The sequence below is a fragment of the Calcarisporiella thermophila genome (assembly GCF_041956535.1).
Source record: "Calcarisporiella thermophila strain CBS 279.70 unplaced genomic scaffold VTP21scaffold_11, whole genome shotgun sequence".
In the NCBI taxonomy this organism is placed as follows: Eukaryota; Fungi; Calcarisporiellomycota; class Calcarisporiellomycetes; order Calcarisporiellales; family Calcarisporiellaceae; genus Calcarisporiella; species Calcarisporiella thermophila.
Window position 1 is genome coordinate 568,089 of NW_027192201.1, and position 23,924 is coordinate 592,012.

The 23,924-nt window shown below is 38.0% G+C and overlaps 10 protein-coding genes across 10 annotated transcripts; 6 read left to right on the forward strand and 4 right to left on the reverse strand.

The window, feature by feature from the left end:
• Positions 1-1,086: 1,086 nt before the first annotated feature.
• VTP21DRAFT_1361 (uncharacterized protein) lies at positions 1,087-3,190 on the forward strand (the record flags this gene model as incomplete). Its single annotated transcript, XM_069391440.1, has 10 exons — positions 1,087-1,392; positions 1,476-1,595; positions 1,666-1,689; positions 1,762-1,889; positions 1,970-2,112; positions 2,189-2,357; positions 2,435-2,593; positions 2,655-2,773; positions 2,872-2,943; positions 3,000-3,190. The coding sequence occupies 10 exons, from the start codon at positions 1,087-1,089 to the stop codon at positions 3,188-3,190; spliced, it is 1,431 nt and encodes a 476-aa protein (XP_069251482.1).
• Positions 3,191-4,050: 860 nt separating this feature from the next.
• Positions 4,051-6,407, forward strand: VTP21DRAFT_1362 (uncharacterized protein; the record flags this gene model as incomplete). The annotated part of the gene is made up of 10 exons (XM_069391441.1): positions 4,051-4,112; positions 4,171-4,289; positions 4,361-4,421; positions 4,478-4,670; positions 4,729-4,771; positions 4,829-5,083; positions 5,149-5,346; positions 5,404-5,524; positions 5,598-6,013; positions 6,076-6,407. The coding sequence occupies 10 exons, from the start codon at positions 4,051-4,053 to the stop codon at positions 6,405-6,407; spliced, it is 1,800 nt and encodes a 599-aa protein (XP_069251483.1).
• Positions 6,408-6,656: 249 nt separating this feature from the next.
• VTP21DRAFT_1363 (uncharacterized protein) lies at positions 6,657-8,467 on the forward strand (the record flags this gene model as incomplete). Its single annotated transcript, XM_069391442.1, has 8 exons — positions 6,657-6,722; positions 6,784-6,881; positions 6,939-6,975; positions 7,069-7,239; positions 7,306-7,420; positions 7,493-7,723; positions 7,789-7,972; positions 8,038-8,467. The coding sequence occupies 8 exons, from the start codon at positions 6,657-6,659 to the stop codon at positions 8,465-8,467; spliced, it is 1,332 nt and encodes a 443-aa protein (XP_069251484.1).
• A 203-nt stretch (positions 8,468-8,670) lies between these two features.
• On the reverse strand, positions 8,671-10,161 carry VTP21DRAFT_1364 (uncharacterized protein; the record flags this gene model as incomplete). Its single annotated transcript, XM_069391443.1, has 1 exon — positions 8,671-10,161. The coding sequence occupies one exon, from the start codon at positions 10,159-10,161 to the stop codon at positions 8,671-8,673; it is 1,491 nt and encodes a 496-aa protein (XP_069251485.1).
• A 518-nt stretch (positions 10,162-10,679) lies between these two features.
• On the reverse strand, positions 10,680-13,553 carry VTP21DRAFT_1365 (uncharacterized protein; the record flags this gene model as incomplete). Its single annotated transcript, XM_069391444.1, has 12 exons — positions 10,680-10,735; positions 10,799-11,011; positions 11,070-11,126; positions 11,193-11,364; positions 11,432-11,511; positions 11,569-11,914; positions 11,995-12,087; positions 12,149-12,175; positions 12,237-13,025; positions 13,086-13,232; positions 13,291-13,430; positions 13,484-13,553. 12 exons carry the CDS (start codon positions 13,551-13,553, stop codon positions 10,680-10,682), a joined length of 2,190 nt encoding a protein of 729 aa, XP_069251486.1.
• A 73-nt stretch (positions 13,554-13,626) lies between these two features.
• On the forward strand, positions 13,627-13,967 carry VTP21DRAFT_1366 (uncharacterized protein; the record flags this gene model as incomplete). The annotated part of the gene is made up of 2 exons (XM_069391445.1): positions 13,627-13,644; positions 13,719-13,967. The coding sequence occupies 2 exons, from the start codon at positions 13,627-13,629 to the stop codon at positions 13,965-13,967; spliced, it is 267 nt and encodes an 88-aa protein (XP_069251487.1).
• Positions 13,968-14,806: 839 nt separating this feature from the next.
• On the forward strand, positions 14,807-15,834 carry VTP21DRAFT_1367 (uncharacterized protein; the record flags this gene model as incomplete). Its single annotated transcript, XM_069391446.1, has 9 exons — positions 14,807-14,922; positions 14,986-15,009; positions 15,069-15,113; positions 15,175-15,217; positions 15,285-15,377; positions 15,444-15,476; positions 15,540-15,633; positions 15,697-15,750; positions 15,818-15,834. 9 exons carry the CDS (start codon positions 14,807-14,809, stop codon positions 15,832-15,834), a joined length of 519 nt encoding a protein of 172 aa, XP_069251488.1.
• Positions 15,835-17,441: 1,607 nt separating this feature from the next.
• On the reverse strand, positions 17,442-17,684 carry VTP21DRAFT_1368 (uncharacterized protein; the record flags this gene model as incomplete). The annotated part of the gene is made up of 1 exon (XM_069391447.1): positions 17,442-17,684. The coding sequence occupies one exon, from the start codon at positions 17,682-17,684 to the stop codon at positions 17,442-17,444; it is 243 nt and encodes an 80-aa protein (XP_069251489.1).
• A 756-nt stretch (positions 17,685-18,440) lies between these two features.
• On the reverse strand, positions 18,441-20,093 carry VTP21DRAFT_1369 (uncharacterized protein; the record flags this gene model as incomplete). Its single annotated transcript, XM_069391448.1, has 7 exons — positions 18,441-18,688; positions 18,747-18,767; positions 18,836-19,233; positions 19,295-19,373; positions 19,430-19,625; positions 19,687-19,752; positions 19,809-20,093. 7 exons carry the CDS (start codon positions 20,091-20,093, stop codon positions 18,441-18,443), a joined length of 1,293 nt encoding a protein of 430 aa, XP_069251490.1.
• A 100-nt stretch (positions 20,094-20,193) lies between these two features.
• Positions 20,194-22,736, forward strand: VTP21DRAFT_1370 (uncharacterized protein; the record flags this gene model as incomplete). Its single annotated transcript, XM_069391450.1, has 14 exons — positions 20,194-20,368; positions 20,432-20,550; positions 20,607-20,678; positions 20,738-20,827; positions 20,889-20,952; positions 21,013-21,092; positions 21,154-21,223; positions 21,284-21,432; positions 21,498-21,635; positions 21,702-21,825; positions 21,893-22,039; positions 22,100-22,504; positions 22,562-22,656; positions 22,728-22,736. 14 exons carry the CDS (start codon positions 20,194-20,196, stop codon positions 22,734-22,736), a joined length of 1,737 nt encoding a protein of 578 aa, XP_069251491.1.
• Between the last annotated feature and the right edge of the window lie 1,188 nt (positions 22,737-23,924).

A 23,924-nucleotide genomic window follows, 5' to 3' on the forward strand; every position in this document is an offset into this window, starting at 1 on the left:
TGTTGAGTTCAGAGCCTCCAACTAAGCTTTCAGTGTTATGTATAGAATAGTAAATACTGATACCGAGTCAACTTGTTTAATTGAAAAAAGGGCTACAAGTGTTAGTAGGAATCAAACCAGATTGATAGATTGTTGCATCAATAGTTCCATTGCCTACGCTCGCGAATATTCCCATCCTACCAATCTGTAAAGAATATCTTTACAAAATAAATTCTTCACCTGGTAAAAAGCGACCACGAAAAATGTTTCCGTACTTTTTCACTTATTGAACAATTTCGGGTTCAATATAAAACTTCGGTATGATCAAATAAATTGAGATTGCAACTAACACAATTTATACTATTCAAGCTTGGTAGAAAATTTATATATACTATATATTATCCCGTAAAAATAGATACAGACAACATGTTGGCCAATCTAGCTACAGTACTTTCATTCAAGTTCCTCAGACTATGAATCCAATGACATTTTTATGGAAAACGTTATATAGAACTCGTCCAGAAAGGAATGTTTAAGAATCCTCGTGACATTGCGCTATATCTGTATCGACTGATGAATTTCAGCTCTATAAACAATAAATTAATATAGTATTTTTCTACTCAATCTATTCCCTTAGCAATTGGTTATCATTTATTTTAGAAGTATTTATGAATGCTGGCCGGTCAGTTTGATCAACAATAATGCAAAAACTAAAGGAAGCAAAGAAATATTCAAAAACTCCTAAATAATCCGCTCAAGAGATTGAGGTCTAAATGTGACCCTATCTCAATCTGTGCCAGCTTGTACACTCTTGTTTATAGAGTTTTTTGGATTAATAATGTGTGGCTTCTAAAGTATCACCGGAAAATAGTTTTAGTGGGTAAATGTAATGATTTATTTTGTTATGAGATTGTATTCTTGTGAAACAATATGGCATTAAAATGCCATTAAAAAAACACTTAAAAGAGGTAGAGGTTGATGTATTTTCTCCTTACACTCCTTATCTTGCAATTGCTCGCTTGTATCTAGATAGTTTCATTAAAGCACTTTTACTAAAATTGATTGCATTTTGTAACCAATTCTATTTCCAAAAGTATTCACATAACTATGGATGAAATTTCTCAGAGCAAGGAAGAACAGCATCAACAAGGAGTAGTGAACATGAGATTACATGGAACTGCATTTCTAGATCACTTTTCAAGTGCATTATCCAAAACTAGCTCGCAACCAAATTCCTGTTCATTTTCAGGGACAGTAACTGAAACCTCAATAAATGACCAACAAGAAGTATTAGATAACCAAGTAGCAGCACTTAGCCCGCCACAACCACCAGATGGTGGACTGCAAGGATGGCTTGTAGTTTTAGGATCTTATCTGAGTCTTTTCGCCACATTCGGGATAGTTAACGCATATGTATGTAGCTATTCCAAACGGCAGTATTATTCCCTTTGACTCTTAGTCCAAATACTTTTTCTCAATTGCATTTTTATTTGTAGGGAGTATTTCAGGATTACTATCAATCAACAATGCTAAGTGAATACTCTAATTCAGTAATTAGTCTAATAGGCACCACTCAGCTTTTTTTGTTATACGGCCTGGGCCTGCTAGTTGGACAGGTTTGCTTAACGCTTTATTTATTGTTGATATATTAATGTTCTAAGATCATACTTCAACTTGAATTGAAAGTGGTTTGATATATATGGAACAAGAGTAAGATAATAATAATTGACTCAATATACTGGGTTCTAACATATCGAATGTGTTTAACATACCCTTTATTAGCTTTTAATTCCTGTCGGCTCTTTTCTTACAGTGTTTTCTCTTATGATGCTGTCTATTTGTCAGAAAAATCAAATATACCAATTTTTTATCACCCAAGGTATTCTCTTCGGATTAGGAAATGCGTTATTGTAAGTATTTTTTTATGGTCACATCTTAATAGGAATAAGCTAATTTCGCTTTCAAATTTATATATTTTTTTATTTAAAAGATTCACTCCTGCCCTAGCTGTCATTGGGCAATGGTTTGATAAACGTCGCGCCTATGCAATCGGTATTGTGGCTTCAGGATCTTCATTAGGAGGTGTTGTCTTTCCTATCATGTTACATCAACTGCTTTCTCGAGTTGGATTCGGTAAACAGTACTCTTATATTTATTCCATGCCAATAGTTTTTGGTCTTACAAAATATATCATTCCTATCTATCAAAGGTTGGGCTGTTCGAATCATGGCATTTTTTGTACTTGGCTGCCTTTCTATTTCAATCCTTACTGTCAAAAGTCGTCTTCCGTCGCAGTGTCCAAAATCTCTGATCCAACTTATTGACTTTGGAGGCTTTCGGGATGTGCGATACACACTTGCTGTGATCGGTGCATTTTTGTAAGTAAAAACGTGATATTGCGTATTAGCAAAGTAAATAATACTCAAGGAATATCAATGTTGATATATGTTTTTAGGATATTCTATTCCGTGTTTATACCATACTTCTATATTCAAATTTTTGCAGACTTTGAAGGCGTGTCAGCAAATTATACTGCTTCGCTTCTCCCTGTCCTTAATGGGCTTGGTATTCTTGCTCGAGTCTTGCCTGGGTTTTTAGCTGATCACTATGGATGGTAAGAATTTCTCATCTCCTCAATTATTTTTAAGAGTCTTGACTTCTCTTGTAATATAAAGTCTTAACATACTTGTTCCTACAACTTTCATATCAGCGAGTTTGATTTTCGTGCTATGGTTACCCTCCAGGACTGCCCCAGCTGTTATTGCCTTTTCTGCTCTCTACGGGTTATTTTCGGGTAAAAAGCATTGCTTTACATGCGTGACGGATATTTATATAACGATTTAATTAATACACATATCGTTGTGATATGTTACAATTTTCATTCATTGCTAGGTGGTTTTATATCTCTTTTACCGGCATATATTGCCAAGATTAGCCCAATTGAGAAATACGGTGCAAGATTGGGTATAATAATTATTGCTAATTCATTATTCATATTTGCTCATCTCTATAATTTTAAGGTATGGTATACGCGTTTGCTAGTATTGCAAATTTAATCGGTCCTCCCACAGCAGGCACTCTCATTAAATCGGTAGACCAAACAAGTTTCAATCATCTCATTATTTTTACTGGCATAGTACAGTTGTTTGGCTCGGTTGTCTGGATAATCGTACGATATAAATGCTCACCAAGACTGCTTGTACTTATTTAATTTTGCTATATTCATGTATATTTATATCTGAGAAAGAGTTTAGAGTTCTTTCTTTGGATCATATCGACTCTCTCGAATTCCATGCTGTATTGTATTTTTTAATGGGCTTATATTATATTAAAAACATGAGTTTTCAGTTAAATGCCTTGAGTGCATTCAGTAATCCACTTTTTTTCGATCAACTGCTATACTATACACATAAAAAACAAAAAAAGTGGACGTTTATTACGAATGATGGTGGTTACATTAAGCAAAGGGGTTTTTACTTATTAACAGTATTTCACTAAAGCACATAATTGACTAAACATTAGATAATATTTATACATTGGTAGTTTATTAAATCCTAAGGTTACCAACCTAACGCAACAGTCGCGGTACTTATTGGAAAGGTTGTGATTTATAAATGATAGAGGGAAGGATACATTTGTTAAATAAGAAATTATATTTTTGTGTAAATTATGCTATATCCTCACCTAAATTAATAGAACTATAGTGGTAAGAATCAAGAAGTAAGAAATATTGAAATTGGGTTGTATAGGAAAAGAGAGTAGTACGAAAGTGTTGAGAATAACAAATGGAAATATAAAAAACTAGTCACAGCAAGTTCTGAGTAGGATCTGGCCGTGTTACAAGTACTGAAGAACTGGAAGTTACCCTGGAGAAAGCGAAGCACAAAATATTTGCGTTGTTATGGACTAAGCCGCTTATCACGTGTTACAAGTTAATTAATCGTGTATCATATTTTGTCAAATTCATAGATAATACTTCGATATCTAAAATTCAATTCTAAAATATATTTCGTCTTATATCTTTTATTTTGCATTCATATTCATTAAGAGCAAAAGAATATATTTAATATTATGTCGAGATTTCTTACAAGAATGTCTCAAATGGCAAGTCAAAAAACTGGCGAAGTTAAAATGTCAGTAGTAAATTTGTTGAAGTTTATGATTCCAAATATTTAATTTATTTCTCAACAGTCATCGAGTGAACACCCAGTCGCTCGTAGGATGCCGGCATTCTTCGACCTCCTCCCAGCTTAACAAATATAGCTCAAAAATCACCCAGCCTAAAGCCCAGGGTGCAGCACAGGCAATGTGTAATTATCTTAATATTTTCTACTGATTATTTTCGAGGTAATTAATATTTGCATTAATCTTGATCTTTTAGTGTACGCTACTGGTCTAAAGCCGGAGGATATGAATAAGGCACAAGTAGGAATTTCAAGCGTGTATGGATTACTCATATTCCAGTCTCTACTTTCGTATATTAACTTTCAGACTATAGGTGGTATGAAGGCAACCCATGCAATATGCACTTGCTTGACCTGGCTGCTCAAGTAAAAGAAGGCGTACAAAAGGCTGGTCTCATTGGGTACCGCTTCAACACGATTGGCGTCAGCGATGCTATTGGAATGGGTACGCGTGGAATGTGTTTTTCACTCCAGTCTCGAGATTTGATTGCTGATTCAATTGAAACGGTACGTTTATGATTCACAATCATCAAGAAGTAAACATTTTATTAAACCTTTTCTTTAGGTAATGAGTTCTCAGTGGTACGACGCCAACATATCAATTCCAGGTAATATTGCAATAGTATTGTGTTTTTTGTTTATTTATATCCTGACTCTCTACCCAGGCTGTGATAAGAATATGCCGGGTTGTCTGATTGCTATGGCGCGTCTTAATCGTCCATCGCTTATGGTTTATGGTGGCACTATTCGCCCAGGAAGATCCTCCTGCCACCCGGAAAAATCTCTTGATATTGTATCTGCTTTTCAATGCTATGGAGAATATTTATCCGGGGCCATCTCAGAGGAGGAGCGCGCAGATATTGTAAGGCATGCATGCCCTGGTGCTGGCGCCTGTGGTGGAATGTACACCGCCAACACGAGTAAGTTACTCATTTTTGAATTTTAGCGTTTCTCTCTTGATAATCTAAATTTTATATTGGTGCAGTGGCGAGCGCTATTGAAGCTATGGGTATGGCACTTCCATATAGTTCATCTACACCAGCGGAATATCCTGAGAAAAAAGCAGAATGTCTCAGGGCGGGTGAAGCAATTCGCAACCTGCTCGAAAGAGATATTAAACCAAAAGACATAATGACGCGTGAGGCGTTTGAAAACGCAATAACTCTTACCATGGCCCTTGGAGGTATACATTATAGTTTTTTCAGTTGAATAGATATTTAAATTATACTTGCAACATTAGGTTCAACTAACGCGGTGCTTCATTTGATCGCCATCGCTAGAGCATTGGAGGTTCCGTTAACTCTGGAGGACTTCCAGGCAATTAGTGATCGTACCCCTTTCCTCGCAGATTTGAAGCCAAGGTATATTATCTTCATATAATCAAATTGATTGTTTTCACGGTTTCACTACATATCAATGTCACCTCATATTTAGTGGTAAATATGTAATGGAAGATTTGCACAAACTGGGCGGTACACCGGTAGTGCTCAAGTACTTGCTTGAGAATGGAATGATCCATGGAGACTGTCTCACTGTCACCGGTAATACTCTCGCAGAAAATCTCGCTGAAGTGCCTTCACTAGGCGAGCAACAAATTATCCGCCCGCTTTCAGATCCAATCAAGAAGACGGGCCATCTGCAAATCCTTCGTGGTAACCTTGCGCCTGAGGGCTCAGTTGCAAAGATTACAGGCAAGGAGGGGCTCCAATTTGAAGGAACAGCTCGTGTGTTTGAGGGGGAAGATGACTTCAGCGCTGCAATGGAACGCAATGAAATTCCGCGAGGTGAAAAAACAGTGGTTATCATTCGCTATGAAGGACCTAAAGGTGGACCCGGAATGCCCGAAATGTGTATGCATATTACTGTCTATTTGTTGCATATACATATTATTCATTTTTACTTTGTTCGATAGTGAAACCTACCTCGCTTATCATGGGCGCTGGTCTAGGAAAGGATGTTGCCATGCTTACAGACGGCCGTTTCTCTGGTGGATCTCACGGTTTCATTATTGGGCATATAACTCCTGAAGCGCAGATGGGTGGCCCAATTGCATTGGTTCGCGATGGAGATCGTATCACGATTGATGCCGAAAAGCGAGTCATCGACCTTCATGTGTCTGAAGAGGAGATGTCCAAACGTCGCAAGGAGTGGGTTGCACCCCCTTTCAAAGCTAAAAGAGGAACCCTTTACAAATACATTAAGAATGTCAAGACTGCCAGCGAAGGCTGTGTCACAGATGAGTAGACTTTTATTCAACCAGTCATTTTAATAAATTCACGCCACAATTCACCACTAAAATTAAAGTCTCTCAATATTCAAATTATCAAATATCGCTAAAGTGTCTATGTGTCTATGGAGTTAAATAATATAAATTCGAGATTAACAAGTTGGCTGGTAGGGCAATGGCTAGCGAGTGCGTCCTTTGGCCGATACGTGCGAGGCGTATTATTACTCTTGTGTGTGATTTTTCTTTGGGTATCGTCATCCTTCATAATGAATGACATATTTCAAGACCAAAGCTTCAATAAACCGTTTTTTGTCACGTATATAAATACCAGCGTAATTACCAAATCATCCTTCTTATAGAATGATATCAAATTAATGCTTTGTTTTCTAATAGTCGTTTTCATTTTACTTCATCTTGTTCGCATTGGGCGACACGTTGAATTGTCAACGAAGAAGAAAAGCATATGAGGTGCTTGATGATGAAGAGAATCAGTAACTATTTTTTATCGAAGCTATGTCTTGAACATTATCTGATATTGAATTCAATAGTAGGCCTCAAACTCTTAGAGACAGCGTAGATTCACGGGTAAGTTTTTTTTTTCAATAATAAAATATATGTTTTCGGTGTCCTATTTGTATCCTTTTCATTCCCTAATTCGTGGTTCCTTTTACTCTCCAGGCCTCCAACGAAAGTTTAGTAGGGGCAGTAGTGAAAGCTGTTGTTGATGTTACCAAAGCCAAAATCAGGCACCGTCTGCAAAGACACAGAGAACACAGTCAAAATGTGTCTGATACCCCAACCCATGTAGATACTGATTTGGCTTCTATGGAGAAGTTGACATTGCGGGAGGTGAGTATTTTAGAATTTCGAAAGTCCCTTTATTAGCTGCTAGCTCTAATACTTATTCTGTTTCAGCACTCATGTTTGGGAGCAATGTTTTGCTCACTATGGTTTCTCGCTAACTGGGCTTCCAACGCAAGCCTTGCATACACCACGGTGGCTAGCTCCACTATCTTATCATCGATGTCTGGTACTGAAATGTCCATGAAATGAAGTATTTTTATCTTTTACTTATCAGCTGACCTCCATTATGCTCTAATAGGTTTTTTTACCCTACTGATTGGAGCTGTGGTAGGAGTTGAAAGATTCAGTTTAACTAAGCTTCTAGCTGTACTAGTCAGCATCCTTGGAGTTATATTGGTTTCGACTTCAGACAATTCCCACGCATCTGATAGTACACAGAAAAATAATGCACCCTTTGCATTATTTGGAGATTTTTTGGCTCTTACAGGGGCATTTTTGTATGGAGCGTATATTATCTTACTTAAAACTCGTAAGTAGGAGTGAATATCTTGTCGCACGCTCCAAAGCTAATTTATAAAGTTGGGTGTTCTATAGGGATTAGAGATGAAAGTCGTATTGATATGCCGCTTTTTTTCGGATTCGTCGGAATCTTCAACATCTTGATGCTTTGGCCGATGTTTATTGTTCTCCATTATGTTGGCCTTGAAAAGTTTGGGTTACCACCCTCAAGCACCGTGTGGATGATGGTCTTGATTAATGCCTTTTTTGGAACCTTTTTGTAACTATTGTATTGCTGTGAAAACATATTCTCTGACATTTTACGCTAACTATTTTACTACGTAGATCCGACTATCTATGGTTGCTCTCTATGCTCAAAACTTCACCTTTGGTAGTCACGCTAGGTCTTTCCCTAACGATTCCCCTCGCACTTATTGGCGATACCATCTATAAGCATATCTCCCTTGGGATTGCATACTATTTTGGTGCAATCCTTGTTCTCGTTGCTTTCATTACGGTGAATCTGGCCGCTCTTACCGAATCCTTGAACTGGGCGGCAGACCCGACAAATGCTGCATCTACAGTGGCTGCATCACTACTAGACGCTGCCGAAGAAACTATTTTAAAAGAGCATCAGAGGGAAACTCAATTAACTCGCGGAGAGTCTAGTCACCGCCCTGTACTCCATTCTCCTCCTTCATCCAGCTCAAGCAGATCCTCAATAAGCGCCAACGATCTGCTAAAATATGTGGTCAACAGTGTTGATCAGGCATAATTTTACTGTTACGAGTAATATGTTGATGCTGCTTCTTTCTGTAAAAATATCTTAAATTTGATCGTTATGCTTTTATTTTTGCAAATATATACTAATCAAAAACAAAAATGATACAAAAACTTTACAAAGAAGAAAAAAGAATATAAACCCGTAACCTGAGTAAATAAAATTAAAAATTGTTACATGCTAAAATGGGCAAAATCTCAAAATGGTCCACCTAAATCATCGCCTTTGTTACCGAGTAACGCCAATGCAGCAATGGCATCCTGTTCGCTTCTACCTATGCTCTGGGAATGTTGTGCTGAAGGTAGTGAGCAATTAATAGTTGAGTGAGTGTCCGACAGATGCTCAACTGAAGATGATCGAGAACTTTGAAGTGAGAAACATGAAGGGGAGCGTGGGGTTTGGAGATCATACACCATTGTCTCTGCCGCAGATCGCTGTGCATTCTCGATTTCCAGTTCAATTCCTCCACCTGCTAGCCTGCGTTCACGCTCCTCCTCCTCCAGCTCAGCCATAGGTGATAGTCGTGGGTAGTGTACGGATGAGCGCCGAGCAGAAAGGCGTGGAGTTTGAAGCATAGGGCACGCTATATACACACTTTTATCAGAGCGCTGGGTGGGGTATTTTATACCACGCTGACGCTGATACCAATGAAAGTAGTCGTGAAGAGGTCCAGATACCGAATGCCGCCGTCCGTTTAATTGTTGAGGTCCTAATTCTCGCCAATCTTCCTCTTCGGTGGAAGATGAGCTAGGTGTGCCGCACTGCATATCGTCCATATCTGCGACGAGATCTTCTTTTTCAAACGGAGACCGATCCATCCACCAGTAGCTTGGAGTTTTAACTCTTTTGGCTGGTTTATGCGGAGTTTCTTTGGGCGAAGAGTTATCTTGGCTATCAGATCCAGAGCTAGGTGGAGTGGCAAAAGTAAAAAACCGTTTCTTTGGTGGAAGTGTAGAAGTTGAAGGTTCCCCATCTGCATTTTGATAAGTGTTTTGCACAGGATCAATCATCTCGTCCAGTTCGATGTCCTCAATGCCAGAATCAATCGTCGAGTGCACAGGACTGGCTTTTTCTGCTGTATTTTTATCACAGTTATCCATCGTAGTTGAACCGCCAAAACTATACATAGGGTTCTCGGGTTTTCTAGAGGTTGCTATATCATCGTCCTCATCAACGACACTAATCTCAACATCTTCATCTTCCTCATCTTCTACTTTTAATTCGGGTTTCTTCGATTTTTCATCTCTATCCAAGTACCAGCTCTTTTCTGTGATCTCCTCCCGAATCTTAACCGATCCCGTAATAAAGTCTGCTGATGGCTTTTTATGCGGCAGAAACGTCCATGTTCCTCGAGAGACATTGCTAAAACAATCATACTGTTGCAAAGTTTCACGCATGCGCTCCTGAACTGTTTCCGAACGCTCACTCCGTAAACGTGGATACTGGTCAAGTAAATAGCGCTTTAGCTCCAATTCACGATAGGTAAGAGTACGATCGAAATCATGCTCAAACGCATTAATTAGCATGGTAAGCCACGAATCGGTGGTAGAGTCAACCGAAGAATGGCCATGGATTGACTGCTGCTGCTGACGGGATATTTTCCTTACTGATCTGGACTTCGAGTTCTTTCTCACTCCTTTGTAAATAAATTTAGACTTGGGCGAGATCCTTAATTTTGGTGATACCATGTGAGATTACAATTCAGTGTGAGTTTAAGAAATGTACAGAAGTCATTCCTAATGATCACAGAAATAGCAAGGTAAAAGGAAAGAAAACAAATAAATTGCTTAAGATTACGGTTCGAATCAGAAATAATGAGAACGTCTTAGATATATAGACTTTTCCAAGATACCGTCAACAGCAATAAGCATCACGGTGGCTTAAAATAAAAATAAATTGGATTCGATTTTGAAAAATTCTCCAAATTTTCGATTTTACGCACATATTAGGAAATTGAGATTTCAATTTGTTATCAGGAAGGAGGGTATTGGTGCTGGTCAGCTCTATTAGACTTGGCATTGTATGGTACGTATTACACGATTTAATATTAGCAGCTAATATTAACAAAGAGCCATGCTATATTAATTTATTTCCGGGCATAGCACATTTAGAATCGCAAAGTTCCCAAAAATCATAATTTCTCGAGCTCTGCTAAAAGGTTGCAAGCTCCCGATAAGGCATACATATGTACAGCTTAGTTTAGGCTCTACTCCTTGTTACTTAGCACACGATCGAGATGGAATGCAGCACTAATATGAGAGACTGAGAAACATAAAGGAATTAATTGCTGGCTCCTTATTTTTACAAATTAAAGCCTCTACATACTGTGTGTGAATGCCTGAGGCATATTTCCTAGGAGCTCTCCCGAACGAGCTACTTCCTCTGAGAATAAGCCAAGCGGTGTTGCATATCCCATCATTTGCTCAAATATAAGAAGGGCCTGGGATAACAGCTTACGATCATATTTCCCAGCACGCGTTAAAGCCTCTACTAGCCAGAAAGTGCACATACTGAACGACCCTTCTTCGCCGCTCAGACCTTAAGTCATAAAAAGCTCAATGAAAAACCAAATATTAAATAGGTCATTAATACCTACCATCATCGGTCGTTAAAACGTTATACCGAAATACGAGATTGTTCACAAGAAGGCCGCCTATCCAAGAAGAAAAATGTGCGTCAATTTATCTGCGTCTCAATCAAGGCTTTTATGCGGACCTACCTTTCTCTGGTGGCTTCATAATCTGCTCTACTGTGCTCAAAAATCGAGGGTCGCTTGGGCTAAGGAAGAACACGAGGGGCATGATCAGAACACTTGCATCTACTGCATCACGAGACTCATAAGATTGTGAGAAGATGCCAAGTTTGGGATTCCATCCAATGGTCATAACTTCCTATTTTCGACAATACAATGAAAATCTAAGATCTTTAATAGCAGATGAAAATCAAAGAGCCCTATACCTCGAATATTTCATCCCGTACTGCCATCCACCTAAAGCGATCGGGACAAGGAAGGGTGCGTTTTTCTGATAGTCTAATACCTGTTACGAGATAGATATCAGCTCTTGCTCTTTACAATTGATGGTTGTGCATCCAACCTCGATCTACAGCAACCCAGCACAATACTTTGCTGTATATGAAATTTTGTTGCATCCCACGTACTTCCCAAATCGACATATCTTTGCGTTTCCAATTATCACAAACGTAATTCACGATACGCCTTATATAGGTCCAAATTTGATAGCTTATAGGGGTTCCCCATTTATTATAGAGATATATGCCATCTAGCAGTTCTCCATATATATCGAGTTGCAAATGGTCATATGCTCCATTGCCAATGCGTACGGGACGAGAGCCACGATAACCCTCCAAATGATCTAACACTACCTCGGTAAGCTCATGCTCCCCCTCAATTCCATACATGATCTGAAGAGAGCCGTCATTCTAAAGATATAAATGTTTATATTTAGCGTAATCGTTTGGGAGGAGGGAAGGAGGCAGAAGGTTAGATAAAGAAGTAATACCGATTCAGCGCAGCGTTTCTCAATAAAATTCATATAAGCGTTGGCTTCGTCAGTTAAACCCAGTCGAAGGAGGGCATATATCGTGAATGCGGACTTAAAATAGATGTCAATTAACTGACTCTCACCCCAGACTAATATGCAAATGAATACTCACATCTCGAAGCCAGACATAGCGATAATCCTTAACGCAACAAGTATATTTAATATGAAGTTTACTTTAGGGATCAATACTATAAACTTACCCAATTTCTTTCTCCTCCAATTTCCTCTGGAAGCCCAAAAGTCGCGGCGGCAACCACTGCGCCTGTTGGCTCATAAGCCAATAATTTTAATGTGAGAGCACTTCGTTGAACAGACTCTCTCCAGCGGCCGGTATATCGACATCGACCAATCCACTCTTGCCAGTAACCCAGAGTCTGGCGGAAGAGGGCCTCAATTAATTCAGAGCTAAGGGGCGGATCAGTGCTCTGGCGCGGTACAAGAGTCGGTTTGCCGAACCTAGAATCCACCACATAGTCCGAATTGGTCACCATTCTTAGCGAATGCTGACTCTCAGCCAAGTGGTAAATGCGATCTTGCAACCCCTCTTTCTCCCCTTCTCTGTTTGTACTCTCTTGAGGGCGACCCTCGTCCTTCAAATTACTATTGAGTGCGGTAGGGGGAACCTCACGAAAAATGAAGATGATCTCCTGGGTCTCTCGAAGAGTAATCTCTGCAACCACCCCCTTGCCCTTATGACCAAGGTGAGATCTGTCCTCAAGTTTTAACTCCACGTGTGGTTTATCCCCTTCGCCGCACCGTACAAAATAACGCAAATCCATTACAAGTCCCTGGGACTTAAATACAGTCCGCTGGTCCCCGACAAAAGAATTGCAGCAAATGCTGGTGGTAGTGTATGGTTCTATGATGGTTTCGTGGGGGTCTCTAGCGTAATTAAAAGCTGGAAAGCATTCCACGCGGAAAGTGAATTCCCCACGATTAACTTGGACATGTCTGATTAGCCAATGTTGTAATGGCTTAGATGAAAGACGCTAAAGAGTACAAAGTCGATCTTCCTGAATTCAAATAAATTAGTAGAAATAGAAACTTGCCTGGCTTCTCAGTGGAATGTGCATGTAATCCATGACATGGCCACCTCCTTTTTCACTTAGATAGCGTGTAAGCAGTATGTTGCTATTAGGAAGATACTGCTGTTTGATTCGAGTTTCGTCGGTGGGAGCAATATAGAAATGGCCGCCCTATACAAAACGCGTTATCTCAAATGAATTTGTTCGAAGAGGCCAATTAGCGATCTACCTTGTTCTTGTCGAGAAGGCGCGCAAACAAGCTTGGGCTGTCGAATTTCGGATAGCAAAAGAAGTCCACGGAGCCATTCCCGACGAGGGCACAGGTACGGAGGTTGCCGATAATCCCATAGTTTTCAATAGGCAGATAGCCTTGAGCGCTGCATTAGAATCTAATTCAAATCCAGAGATATAGAATATATCACCTCTCTCACGGAGCTCATGCACGACCTTTATCGCATCATCTGAGTTGACGATGGTTTCTTTTTGGGACATTGTTAGGCGGCTGGCAATAAGTGTGAAAACACGAGAGGTTTTCTTCGGCTGGAAATCGAAGAGGCGAGTGAGAATGTGGCAAATTTCGAGGGCTTTTACGCTTTCTTTTTACCCCCGCACGAAACTATCTGACTAATAATCGATGCCCTGACTAATCACTCCTAGGCATCCGCTGCAGTCCGTTCCTTCGCTGGCTCTCCGCAATCTGCGTGCATCGACACGCCTGTCTCCACAGCCTCTGCTGCCAACGAGTGTCGTCTTGCTCCCGCTCGCGATATCGATGTCCTGCGCCAGCTGGATCGGTTTGCCAAACCTCCTACTCGAAATAGCAGTGGGCAATCGGAAGGTATCACAGCGGTAACAAAGCTCTACGGAAATTCGTCAGGCGGAGCAGAACGAGCTGGCCAAAAATAGATCATGATTAGTCGGCCGCAACGGCTGTGTGCGCTGTCGCATATAAAACATTAGGCTTATGAAGCCTCTTTGTCCGTGCCCAACACTCAGACGTATGAATTTGCCGGATCATAGCTAATTGGCCGTAACGATCGCGCGTATCCTCTATCATTCGTTAGGTTCAGAAAGTGAAAAGGGATCTATAGCATATTCAGTATCCTATTACTCCATATCAGAGCTATAAAACTTTTAACTTCTATATAACCAACAATTAGACTAGAAAATCATTTCAGCCGAATCTCCAGGCATCGTAGAAGACAAACCCAACTCAACTACCCACAATTTTAAACCATGCTTTAACTCTATTGTGTCTACTTAAATAGAATATACAGTTCTTATCTCGTAGTACATAAATCGATGTTGACTAACCTCTATGTGTGATGAACTTTACTCTTGCAAATAGATTCAGATTTCTTTTTTTTATCTTACATGTTTGCCTTATTAAAGCATGAGGCCATTCTAAGCATTACCAACTATAATAAACTTACTATGTGATAGCATATTATACTCAAGGTATATCAATAGATTAGGTACAAATAATCCTTGCATTCTCCTTGTTATTTAATGCACTCCTAGTTTTGTCTTTGGTTATATGTTATATTTTCGCATTCAACTCTGGACTTTATTCTTAATAAGTTACTGCTACAATTTGAGCGAGTTATTTGTGGCTTGAATTCATGTCGAAGATAAAGTATTAAAGAAATATCGAGATCAAGTGTAGCAAACTGTGAAAAATCTTTGTACTTTTTACTCATTTCTTTTTCCTCCCTCCCTCGTTTTATATTGTGAGTTATTATAAGATGCCAAGTGAAAATCCCGTAGTTTTTTTTGATATATCAATTGGCGATGTTCCGCAAGGACGTATAAAAATGGAGCTATTTGCTGATGTGTGTCCAAAGACTGCAGAAAACTTCAGGTGAGATATGACCCTTTCTGGAGGCGATAAACGTGCAAATCGATAAACTCTTTATGCTTGTAGACAAATGTGTACCGGAGAATTCAAGTAGGCTGTTCTTTAAATATTCATACTGGCGCGTTTCTTAATCTATTTTTCATATTTAGAGTGAATGGAAAGCCGACAGGATACAAAGGTTGCTCATTTCATAGGTAGTATAATATTTTTAATCCCTGTACTACAATTACGATATAAATATCTTATGCATGCTAGAATTATCAAAGATTTTATGGTGCAAGGGGGTGACTTTGTTAAGGTAGTTAGCATTGACTGCGTTAGCATCAAATATCTCCATAATAATAATAATTTTAATGGAAAAATAGGGTGATGGAACGGGATCTCTTAGTATCTATGGTGAGACATTTAGAGATGAAAACTTTACGATGAAGCACACTGGTCCTGGCTTATTATCGATGGTATTGTAACATAAAATGAAAATATGTAAGTTTATTTAACTTTTTCTTTCTATTCATGTTGATTAGGCAAATTCGGGACCTAATACAAACGGTTGCCAGGTAAAGTGGAATGTAAATCACTATTTTCAACTTGCTTTATTAATAGGATTATGTCTATTGCAGTTTTTCATAACATGCGCCAAATGCGATTTTTTGGATGGAAAACACGTAGTTTTTGGCAAATTGGTGGATGGGCTATTAACACTTAGAAAGATTGGTAAGTCCACCCATCCAAAACTTTTCAAATTTCAGCTCTCATAAACTCTTGTCCGGTTTCCAGAAAACGTTCCAACCGGACAAAATTATCGTCCGAAGTTGCCTGTTGTGATTACAGGTAGAGATTATGATTTATATTACCTTCTACTTTGCAATATTTCTCACTTGACTTATTTTTTTCAAAGAATGTGGAGAGATGTAATGCATATTAAGAGCCCGGGCAATTTAATCCTAGTGGTGCTGGTGCACAAAATTTTTCTTGATATATATATAAAATCTAGATATCACTATTGAATCGTTAGATTAATATAAAATAATAGTTGCTTTCACTTTACGCCTTTGTCATAGTCAAATTCAGATTGATATCTTGTAAAGATCAAACATTAAAGCATGTCACGCTGAAACTAGGGCTATTGACAAGTCCAGCATTTTGTACTTATTTTTCACCATTTAGCATGCCTGAATATATGTTGAATGTATGCTGATTGAATCGCATTTCCCCCCTCTTATATAGTTGTTAGATCTGCCCAATTCAGTTGTGGGATGGTTTAAATATTCTATAATTTGGAAAATAATAGACAGTTAGTTTAACAAATAACTTAAGACTTGGTTGGCCAAATTTTTGCCAATCCAGTGTATATCAAGCAATTTCCAAATGAAAAAATCAGCTCTGGCCTGTCTTGTGAGGTGGAGATAACTTTGAATTTCATATGGATAAAGAGACTATCTTACTCCTATTCAAGACTATGAAGAGCGATCAATGGAAAGCCTGGAATAATATATACAAGGTTCTCGAGATCAATTGAATCTTGGCTCTCATCGACAAGCTTTTGCAAAAATTATTTTATTAATAAATTTTCATGCCCTACTCATCTTTCCCAGTGAAAATAATGAATTTAACAGACACACTCTCTACTGCTTCATCTTTGGACGGAATATCGTTTTATTGTTGCGCGAAGAGTTTTTATATTCGTCACAGTTATTGTATCTAAAATGTGTACGTCAATGGATGAGTTGATATATTCTTTCCTTTGAGAATCCCTTTATTTTCAGCAGGATTTCTCTCATATATCTAATGTTCAATACGGGTAATAGTAAAACTGAATCTGGTCAACTAAAATTGGAATCCAAGTATATGGCAGTCCTTTACTTGCAGCTATCGTTATCTTTGCTCTTGAGCATTCGAATTTCGATCTTGGTTTTGGATTGGATTTGAGTTACGTTTTACACTATGGGGTCTATTCAAGAAGCAATCACAATATTACTAATAACTGGAAAGCAATTAGAGCTAATGATCTCAAGAATCGATTGTTTTTTCAAGAATACTTCATGCCAAGTTCTGGTTCTACATAACCCCCATTTATTCCCAATATCCTTAGTAAAAACGGATATGATAGGGAATAAACACTTTGTTTTGTTTTTGTTTTCTTTTAAAATATTATCAAATGTTATTTTCATATATTTTTATCGTCAGAGCTGTATTTAAATGTGAATCCAACAAAATGTGTGACCGCTGCTATAATCTTCATTGCAACCCACAATCTGTGCAGAGAATTATATTCTAGATAAATTGTCCGCAGCAGTTCATTTGTAATACTTTGCGTTCTTGTCCAGGGGAGTATTATTGACCTTACAATGAAGGTTGCTGAGAAGGTCATATGCTGAATCTTTTAAGACCTTGGATTAAAATTTTTGGAATTACAATTCCAATAGGAAGAATCTTTATATTCGTTATGATAAAAACAATATTACCCTGTTACTTATACAACATGAAAAATTAACAGAGTTCTCGAGCAATTAACTAAATCATTAGCTTCTTTCCCTCTTCTGTTCCTTTTCAGCTGATTGTTGATCATGTAAATTCAGCTCCTTTGGGTTATTTTGATTCTCTCGCTTCTGGAGCTCGTAGTCAGCAATTAAACTGTCAAGTCTTTTATTGAGAGTGTCTGCTCGTGACTCTAATTCGCCAAGTGCATTATGAGTAACATCTGGATGTTCTTTTGCTTCATGGACGTCAATGGAACTTTTTCGTTGAGGCTTTTTGGATGACATTTTTATTTTTGCATCAATTCGCTGAGAAATACTGATCAGAGAGAGTCCTGAGAACTCAAGAAAAAGAAACTAACCCCACTCTAGTAGGAAATTTTTAATTGGCTGAACTTGTTCTCGGCGGAATGCCTCGATCAAACTGGCTTCCTTATTATCTATTAGGACACCACAAACTGGAGCTTGAAATAGGAATACTCTTTGCTATATTCCCCCTTTTCATCACATAACTATATCGAAACATTATTTAAATAGACATTTATATTTACTCGAATATTTGATCAGTTGGCTATGCATGAGGTGCTTGCAATAAAAGATGGTAAGAAAAGGAGCATATCAAAATATCATAAAAAAAGTGGGTAGAAAGTTGTTGGATCCAAGTTAGTAATTCTTGGTAATTCTATTTAACTCCTTATGAAACATGATCTTTTGAACAGCCATAAACTTCACTCGATAATCATTTGTATATTCAATATCAATCTCTATTCTTGGTTATTAAACACAGGATTCCATGTTAAAGAGAGACCAGAAATCTCACTTATGAGAAATAAATAAGAGAGTTAAACTGCAAAAATATCTCCGTAGCATTTTAGCATTTTACAGTTATGCCGCTATGCTTTTGTGTAATGTCAATGTGCAGCCTTGGTTTTAGGTGACCGTCTCGGGTTTATGTCCAAATATTTTGCGGTTTATTCACAAGCATAAGAACTTTTCATAACGGGTGTGAAATATATGAAATGCCAAAATATTAAATAATTCTTTTTAGTACACTAAAAATCGGTCCCATTGACACACAATGCGAGATAAACCAGGTTTTTGTAACACCAATTCTGGCTCTTTCGAGATAGTTAAGCTAGCCAGATCAGAAATATTCAACAGATAGACATTCCCAGATGTTGAAATAGCTGCCACATGGGAAGTTCCGGCCGAAACACTGATAATATCCTCGGACAAAGGAAGACGGAATATGTTGGATCCAACAATATCCGTGATGTACGCAGAATTATCACCTTAGCCAAATTTAAAGTAAATAAATATTATAATAGAATATAATGATATACTCTTTACCTAGTAGCAGTACGTTGTAACCTGTATAGTCAAAAGCAGAAGCAATATAAGTTTTGGAATAGTATAAATTTAAGTCGTTTATTTTGTACCTATGCCAGCTGAAATTTGACGGATAATTGCATTATTTCCCAGAGCTGCTGCAACAGAAAATCGTGAAAGGGGCTGCTCTGAGTAAACTTCGCCAGTTACCTCAGTCTCATGATACTGCGGATAATATGGTTTTTCTATATTGACTTCTAATGGCTCCAAATCTTCTGAGCCAAAAGTTAGGATTGATTGGTTTTCATTTTTGTTAACTATAGCTGAAAAATGCCGGGGTCCACATGCAATGTCCTCTATTCGACCAACGGCGTAAAGATGTTCAACAAGAGAGGGAAGGAGCGACTTCCGTATGTTCTTGGATTGAGTTGGATAATAGCCCCAAAGGTAGACTTCTTGATTTTTGGAACCTCCAGATAAAGGTGATGCAATAGCTATCGTATACGCACTAGTTCACATATTTCCTGTTAGAAATTGGACAAAAAGTTCAAATTACAAGGACAACAAACCTGCTGGCGTATACTCGTTCAACAAACCTCTCAATAGAGTCAAAGAATTGAATCTGTTTTGGAATACGATCATATATCTCTGATAACAATATTAGCTACCCTACAAGCTATTAAAAATGAATATGAAGAGCTCACCATCGCCGAGGCCTAAAACGCCAGCTCCCCATGCCCATGCTTTTCCAGAAGCAGATCTCACTATATTATGGAATGAACCTGACGCTACTTCGAGCAGGTTTTCATTTTCAAGCGTAGAGACATGGTGTGCTTTATCCACGTAGTCGATATCTTCATCTTCCAATAATACAAATGGTTGCTCTAGTGTTTGACCAACCTATGCAGAACTTAAAGGTAACTACACGAGGCTAACGCGAATATAACTTAAATAAATTTACTTGTCCATAGTAATTGGAGCCCCAACTGTACAATTGATTTTCGATGACCACGCAGCCGTGAGCAACCTGGAGATCAAAATTTGAGAATGCGTTATCAGAAGTATACTAGTAATATCTATTACCCCAGAGCTTGCAGATTGAAAACCGTAACCGTCAAACTGGTCGAGTAACAAAGGAACAAATCCATTTGTAGTCGAATCTAATTTTTCTAACAAGAAAGCTCTAGGAACTGTGTCATTCCATTTAGTTTGTATATTAATAGGTTTCGCCGATATTTCTCCTTGGTTTGCGCGAAATAAGCCAAAAAGTGAACGTTTAAACGAACGGGTTCCACATGAAAGCGACTTATTTGATGAAAAATGCGCTGCTTTGGTGAAAATGGGAGTTACTAGTGCTCTTAGTGTCATGTAATGGAAAATAAAGTGACAAAGTAGTTTATTCACAACTGAGCCACTAATATTTTAAACTTTTGCTCTTCATCGTCTCTTAATTTAATAATTTAGTAAAATGGCAGCCAGCGAGAGTGCTGTCGTTGCCGTTCTCGTCGTAGGATTTCACCATAACTTCGGACCGATTGTTGAGGCATCTTTTCCCCCTTTTCCTGGTCAAGAGCCTAAAACTAAGCTCGAAAGACTTGAACTCCCAGAGGCGTGGCATTTTTTACCGTTCCTCGCGCTGCCTGGTAATTATTGAGTTGTGAGATAGTTCTCTTTACATTTTGTTTTTTCATATTATAAAAGCGTAGATGGTGCTCATCGCAATGAGCAAGACTTCACATATTTTCACCTGCCTCCAGTGCCTGGATGGTCGATCGCTGAAAAAACTCTATTTGGTATAGCATGTAACCGCCAGATTAGTTCTAAGGTATTAAATTTGTGTGCGTAAATTTTGATCTTGATATTAAATCTGTAATTTTGAAGGATCTTCTGAATCGCAATGCAGAAGTAACAAGAACTACTGTCCAAAAGGCAGTCGTTGTACTCGCTCGTCAGGTATAGCATTACAGCTTTAATATTGTTACTTAATCTTATTCTTCAATTTCATTCTTTAGCCTGTATTTAGCCTCATTCGCGAGAAATTGGCAGTGGTCACAGCTGCTTGGTTCGCTCAAAGAGATTTTGATCAGCTTGAGATTTTGTCTGTATGTAAATGACTTAGTATACATGACAAGTTATATCTGAAAATTTACTTTTATATCAAAGGATTTATATTCGAATTTTACTACATCTCTTTCTGCAAATCTTCCAGAATCTGCTCTTTATTCAGGTAAATATCCCCTCTTTCTTACAATATCCTATAAATTTTTTAATCCCCGTTCCAACATAGGCACGTCCCTTAGAGAGCTCATTCATAAATTCAAGCATAAAGTTCTAGTTCTATTCAAATTACTTCTACTCGAAAAAAAGGTTACTAGCATAATATAACTTAATATTCCATATTCTCACCAATTTTCTCGGCATACTTAAGATAATGTTTTATGGTCACCCCGTTGAACGCTTGTGTACATACCAATACTCGCTAGTATCCCTCGTACCAGGTAACTAAACATAATTCTCATTATGCTTTGTCGATGGCTTTAATTTGATTGCAATACCAGATCTACTTGGACATTTACAAGATTCTGGTACGCCGGATCTTGATACAAGTGAAGAGTATATGAAGAGCATTAGCGGTGAGATACTAAAATCAAATGACAAAAAGTCTCTTAGGCGATATGCTGGTCTTCCACTTCACGTGTTCGGAAAAGTAACCGCTCTGGATTTTTAGATATGGCATTCCCATAGTGTATACCAATACTTGAATCTCTCTAGGGGTGTTTTTTCCAACCATACCTCCCGCTTCAACAAATCGAACTATTACAAGACCCATCCACGCGATCATATCTTGTTGGAGTCACCAATTCTATATTTCTCCAGCATAGAGATTGCCCAATTGACGTTGTAGTTAATGTATGTTTCAACTTCACCGAATCACAGATTTTACCTAGTATAACTAACTTATTCGATTTATTATAGGTAGAGGATGGAACTATAAATTTTGTTAATCAAGCTCTCGCGAATATTTTAACCCCTACTGCAGCTGATAAAAAATTCATGAATGAACTTGTTGCAGTTATTGAAGAGAGCTGGAGCGATAATGGTTAGCCAGATAAAATCCAGCCAGTATTATGCATTCATTTTTTTTATTGTTCTAATTATTATAATAGAGTATCAATCGAACACAATGGAATATATCGGGAGCGACGACTTTCTCCGCGCACGATTTGAAGAGTATCTACTATCGATATTAGCTAGTATTCGTCATGCTGAATCGCTTGAATCGGAAAATTTAGAAGTGATCACCGTAACGAATGGTAATTAGTTTCAAACAATGGGAAATAGTATTCACTTAATTTCTAACCTTATAAAAATAGAGAAAAACTATCTTTCAGACTACAATTTAAATTGGGTTACTACTTGGAAAACAACAAACAACTACCAAATCTGGAACCGATATGCTGATTACGAGATATATGAAATATGCGAACCCGGTCATCCTTATGCGAGTAATTCAAGTTTAAGCGAGTTTCAGCGACAGTTTACAAATCGGCTACGTGATATCAACTTTGAAAATAATCTCGCACCGATTCGCGAGAGTTTTTCGCGAGCAGTTTCTAGTGGGAGTAACAGAGTGTCACGTTTAGTGGATACTTTGTGGACCGAGTTGGATCACCTCATTGCTGAAGAGAGCTCGAGCAAATCTGTGGAGAATAATAATAATTCAAATATAGATCAGTCCGAATCCCAGCCTCAATCATCCTTCTTCAGCAACCAACAGAGTAATTTAGATAGCTTTGCGTAGATATTAATTCAATGCTCATCTTTTAATATTACAGTTCCAAAAGTTAATATTGAAGCCACAACCCGCAGCATTAGTAATTTTTTTACTAATATGCGTCGAGATTTTTTTCAAGGCCAACAGCATCAAAGGGTACGTCAGTGAGTCCTTTATCATAGCACTATAACATATGTTTATTTTATTGTTACACATTTGGATGTTAGTACCCATGAATACAATACAATGGCTGAATCACCGACGCAAGAAATGGATTTTTCAATTATTGTATTTATAATCACAGGATATAATATATCCAGATAAATAAAGACCACATTATGTGCTTTTAAGATAATCCCTTGCTCTCACCTCTTTTCACTGGCTCTCATTGTTCAAATATTCTGTAACTACAAAGAAATGAATTAATTGTTATATTGTAATTTAAAATAGCTTGATATTACTAATTTTTGAACTATATCAGATTTATCTTAATATCAATTCTAAAGCCCTCAGTACTTTCCGATATTGGCCTATTATTGAGCATAAAATGTGTATCATCTACTATTTTTTTGTGAAACTTAGGAAGTTGACTTCTGGATTTGATTTAAATTTGAAATCAATGAGATAAAAGCAAGATTCTCAGGTATATAAGATGCGCACGCATAGCTTGACCGTACATATTAATTTCAATTAACCAATGGATTTTCAAAGGCTCTGATTTTCCTATTTTGGAAGATCAACTCAGGAAATTCTGCGAATACTTATTCCATCTGAGTGATATCATGTAAAATGACTGCGATGCAATATTTCCGAATACAGTACAAATGAAGATCTCCATACTTTGTATTCGTATTTTCCTCTGCTCTCATCCTCTCTCTTCCCTTGTTCCTATTCCTCTCTTTAGCTCTTCGAAACAATTTCGTATACCTCTACGAAAGATTTTACTCTGTACCTATGTTGTCTTTACTATTTTATTTAGATGAACAATAAAATGAAAAAGACATTCGCAGTATTTTTTTCTCTCTGCGCTCTGTTTTTTATCTCCTTTTCAGAAGCACAACTTGGTGGTCTATTGGGTCACTTGCCTAATAAGCTCATTCCTAATGTTCCATTATTGAAGGAAGATCAACAAAAAGAACCCAAGCAGGCGAAGCATGAAGTGCATGAGCATAAGCATGGTCACATTCCTCACACTCATCATCAAGAACAGCAGGAACAACATGACCATTCTTTGGTGAACGACCTAGAAAATATAGAATCCTCGGCAGTATCTCTTCTTCCACAACACATTCCAGCCCCCATTGACTTATCGCTTGAACCAGCAGACGTGACTGATGAGGAAACAACGCAGAATACTGATGTGAATGAAGATAGCTCGCCTCTCCCACTTCCTTCTCACTCGCCACCGCAGCCTACAACCTTTT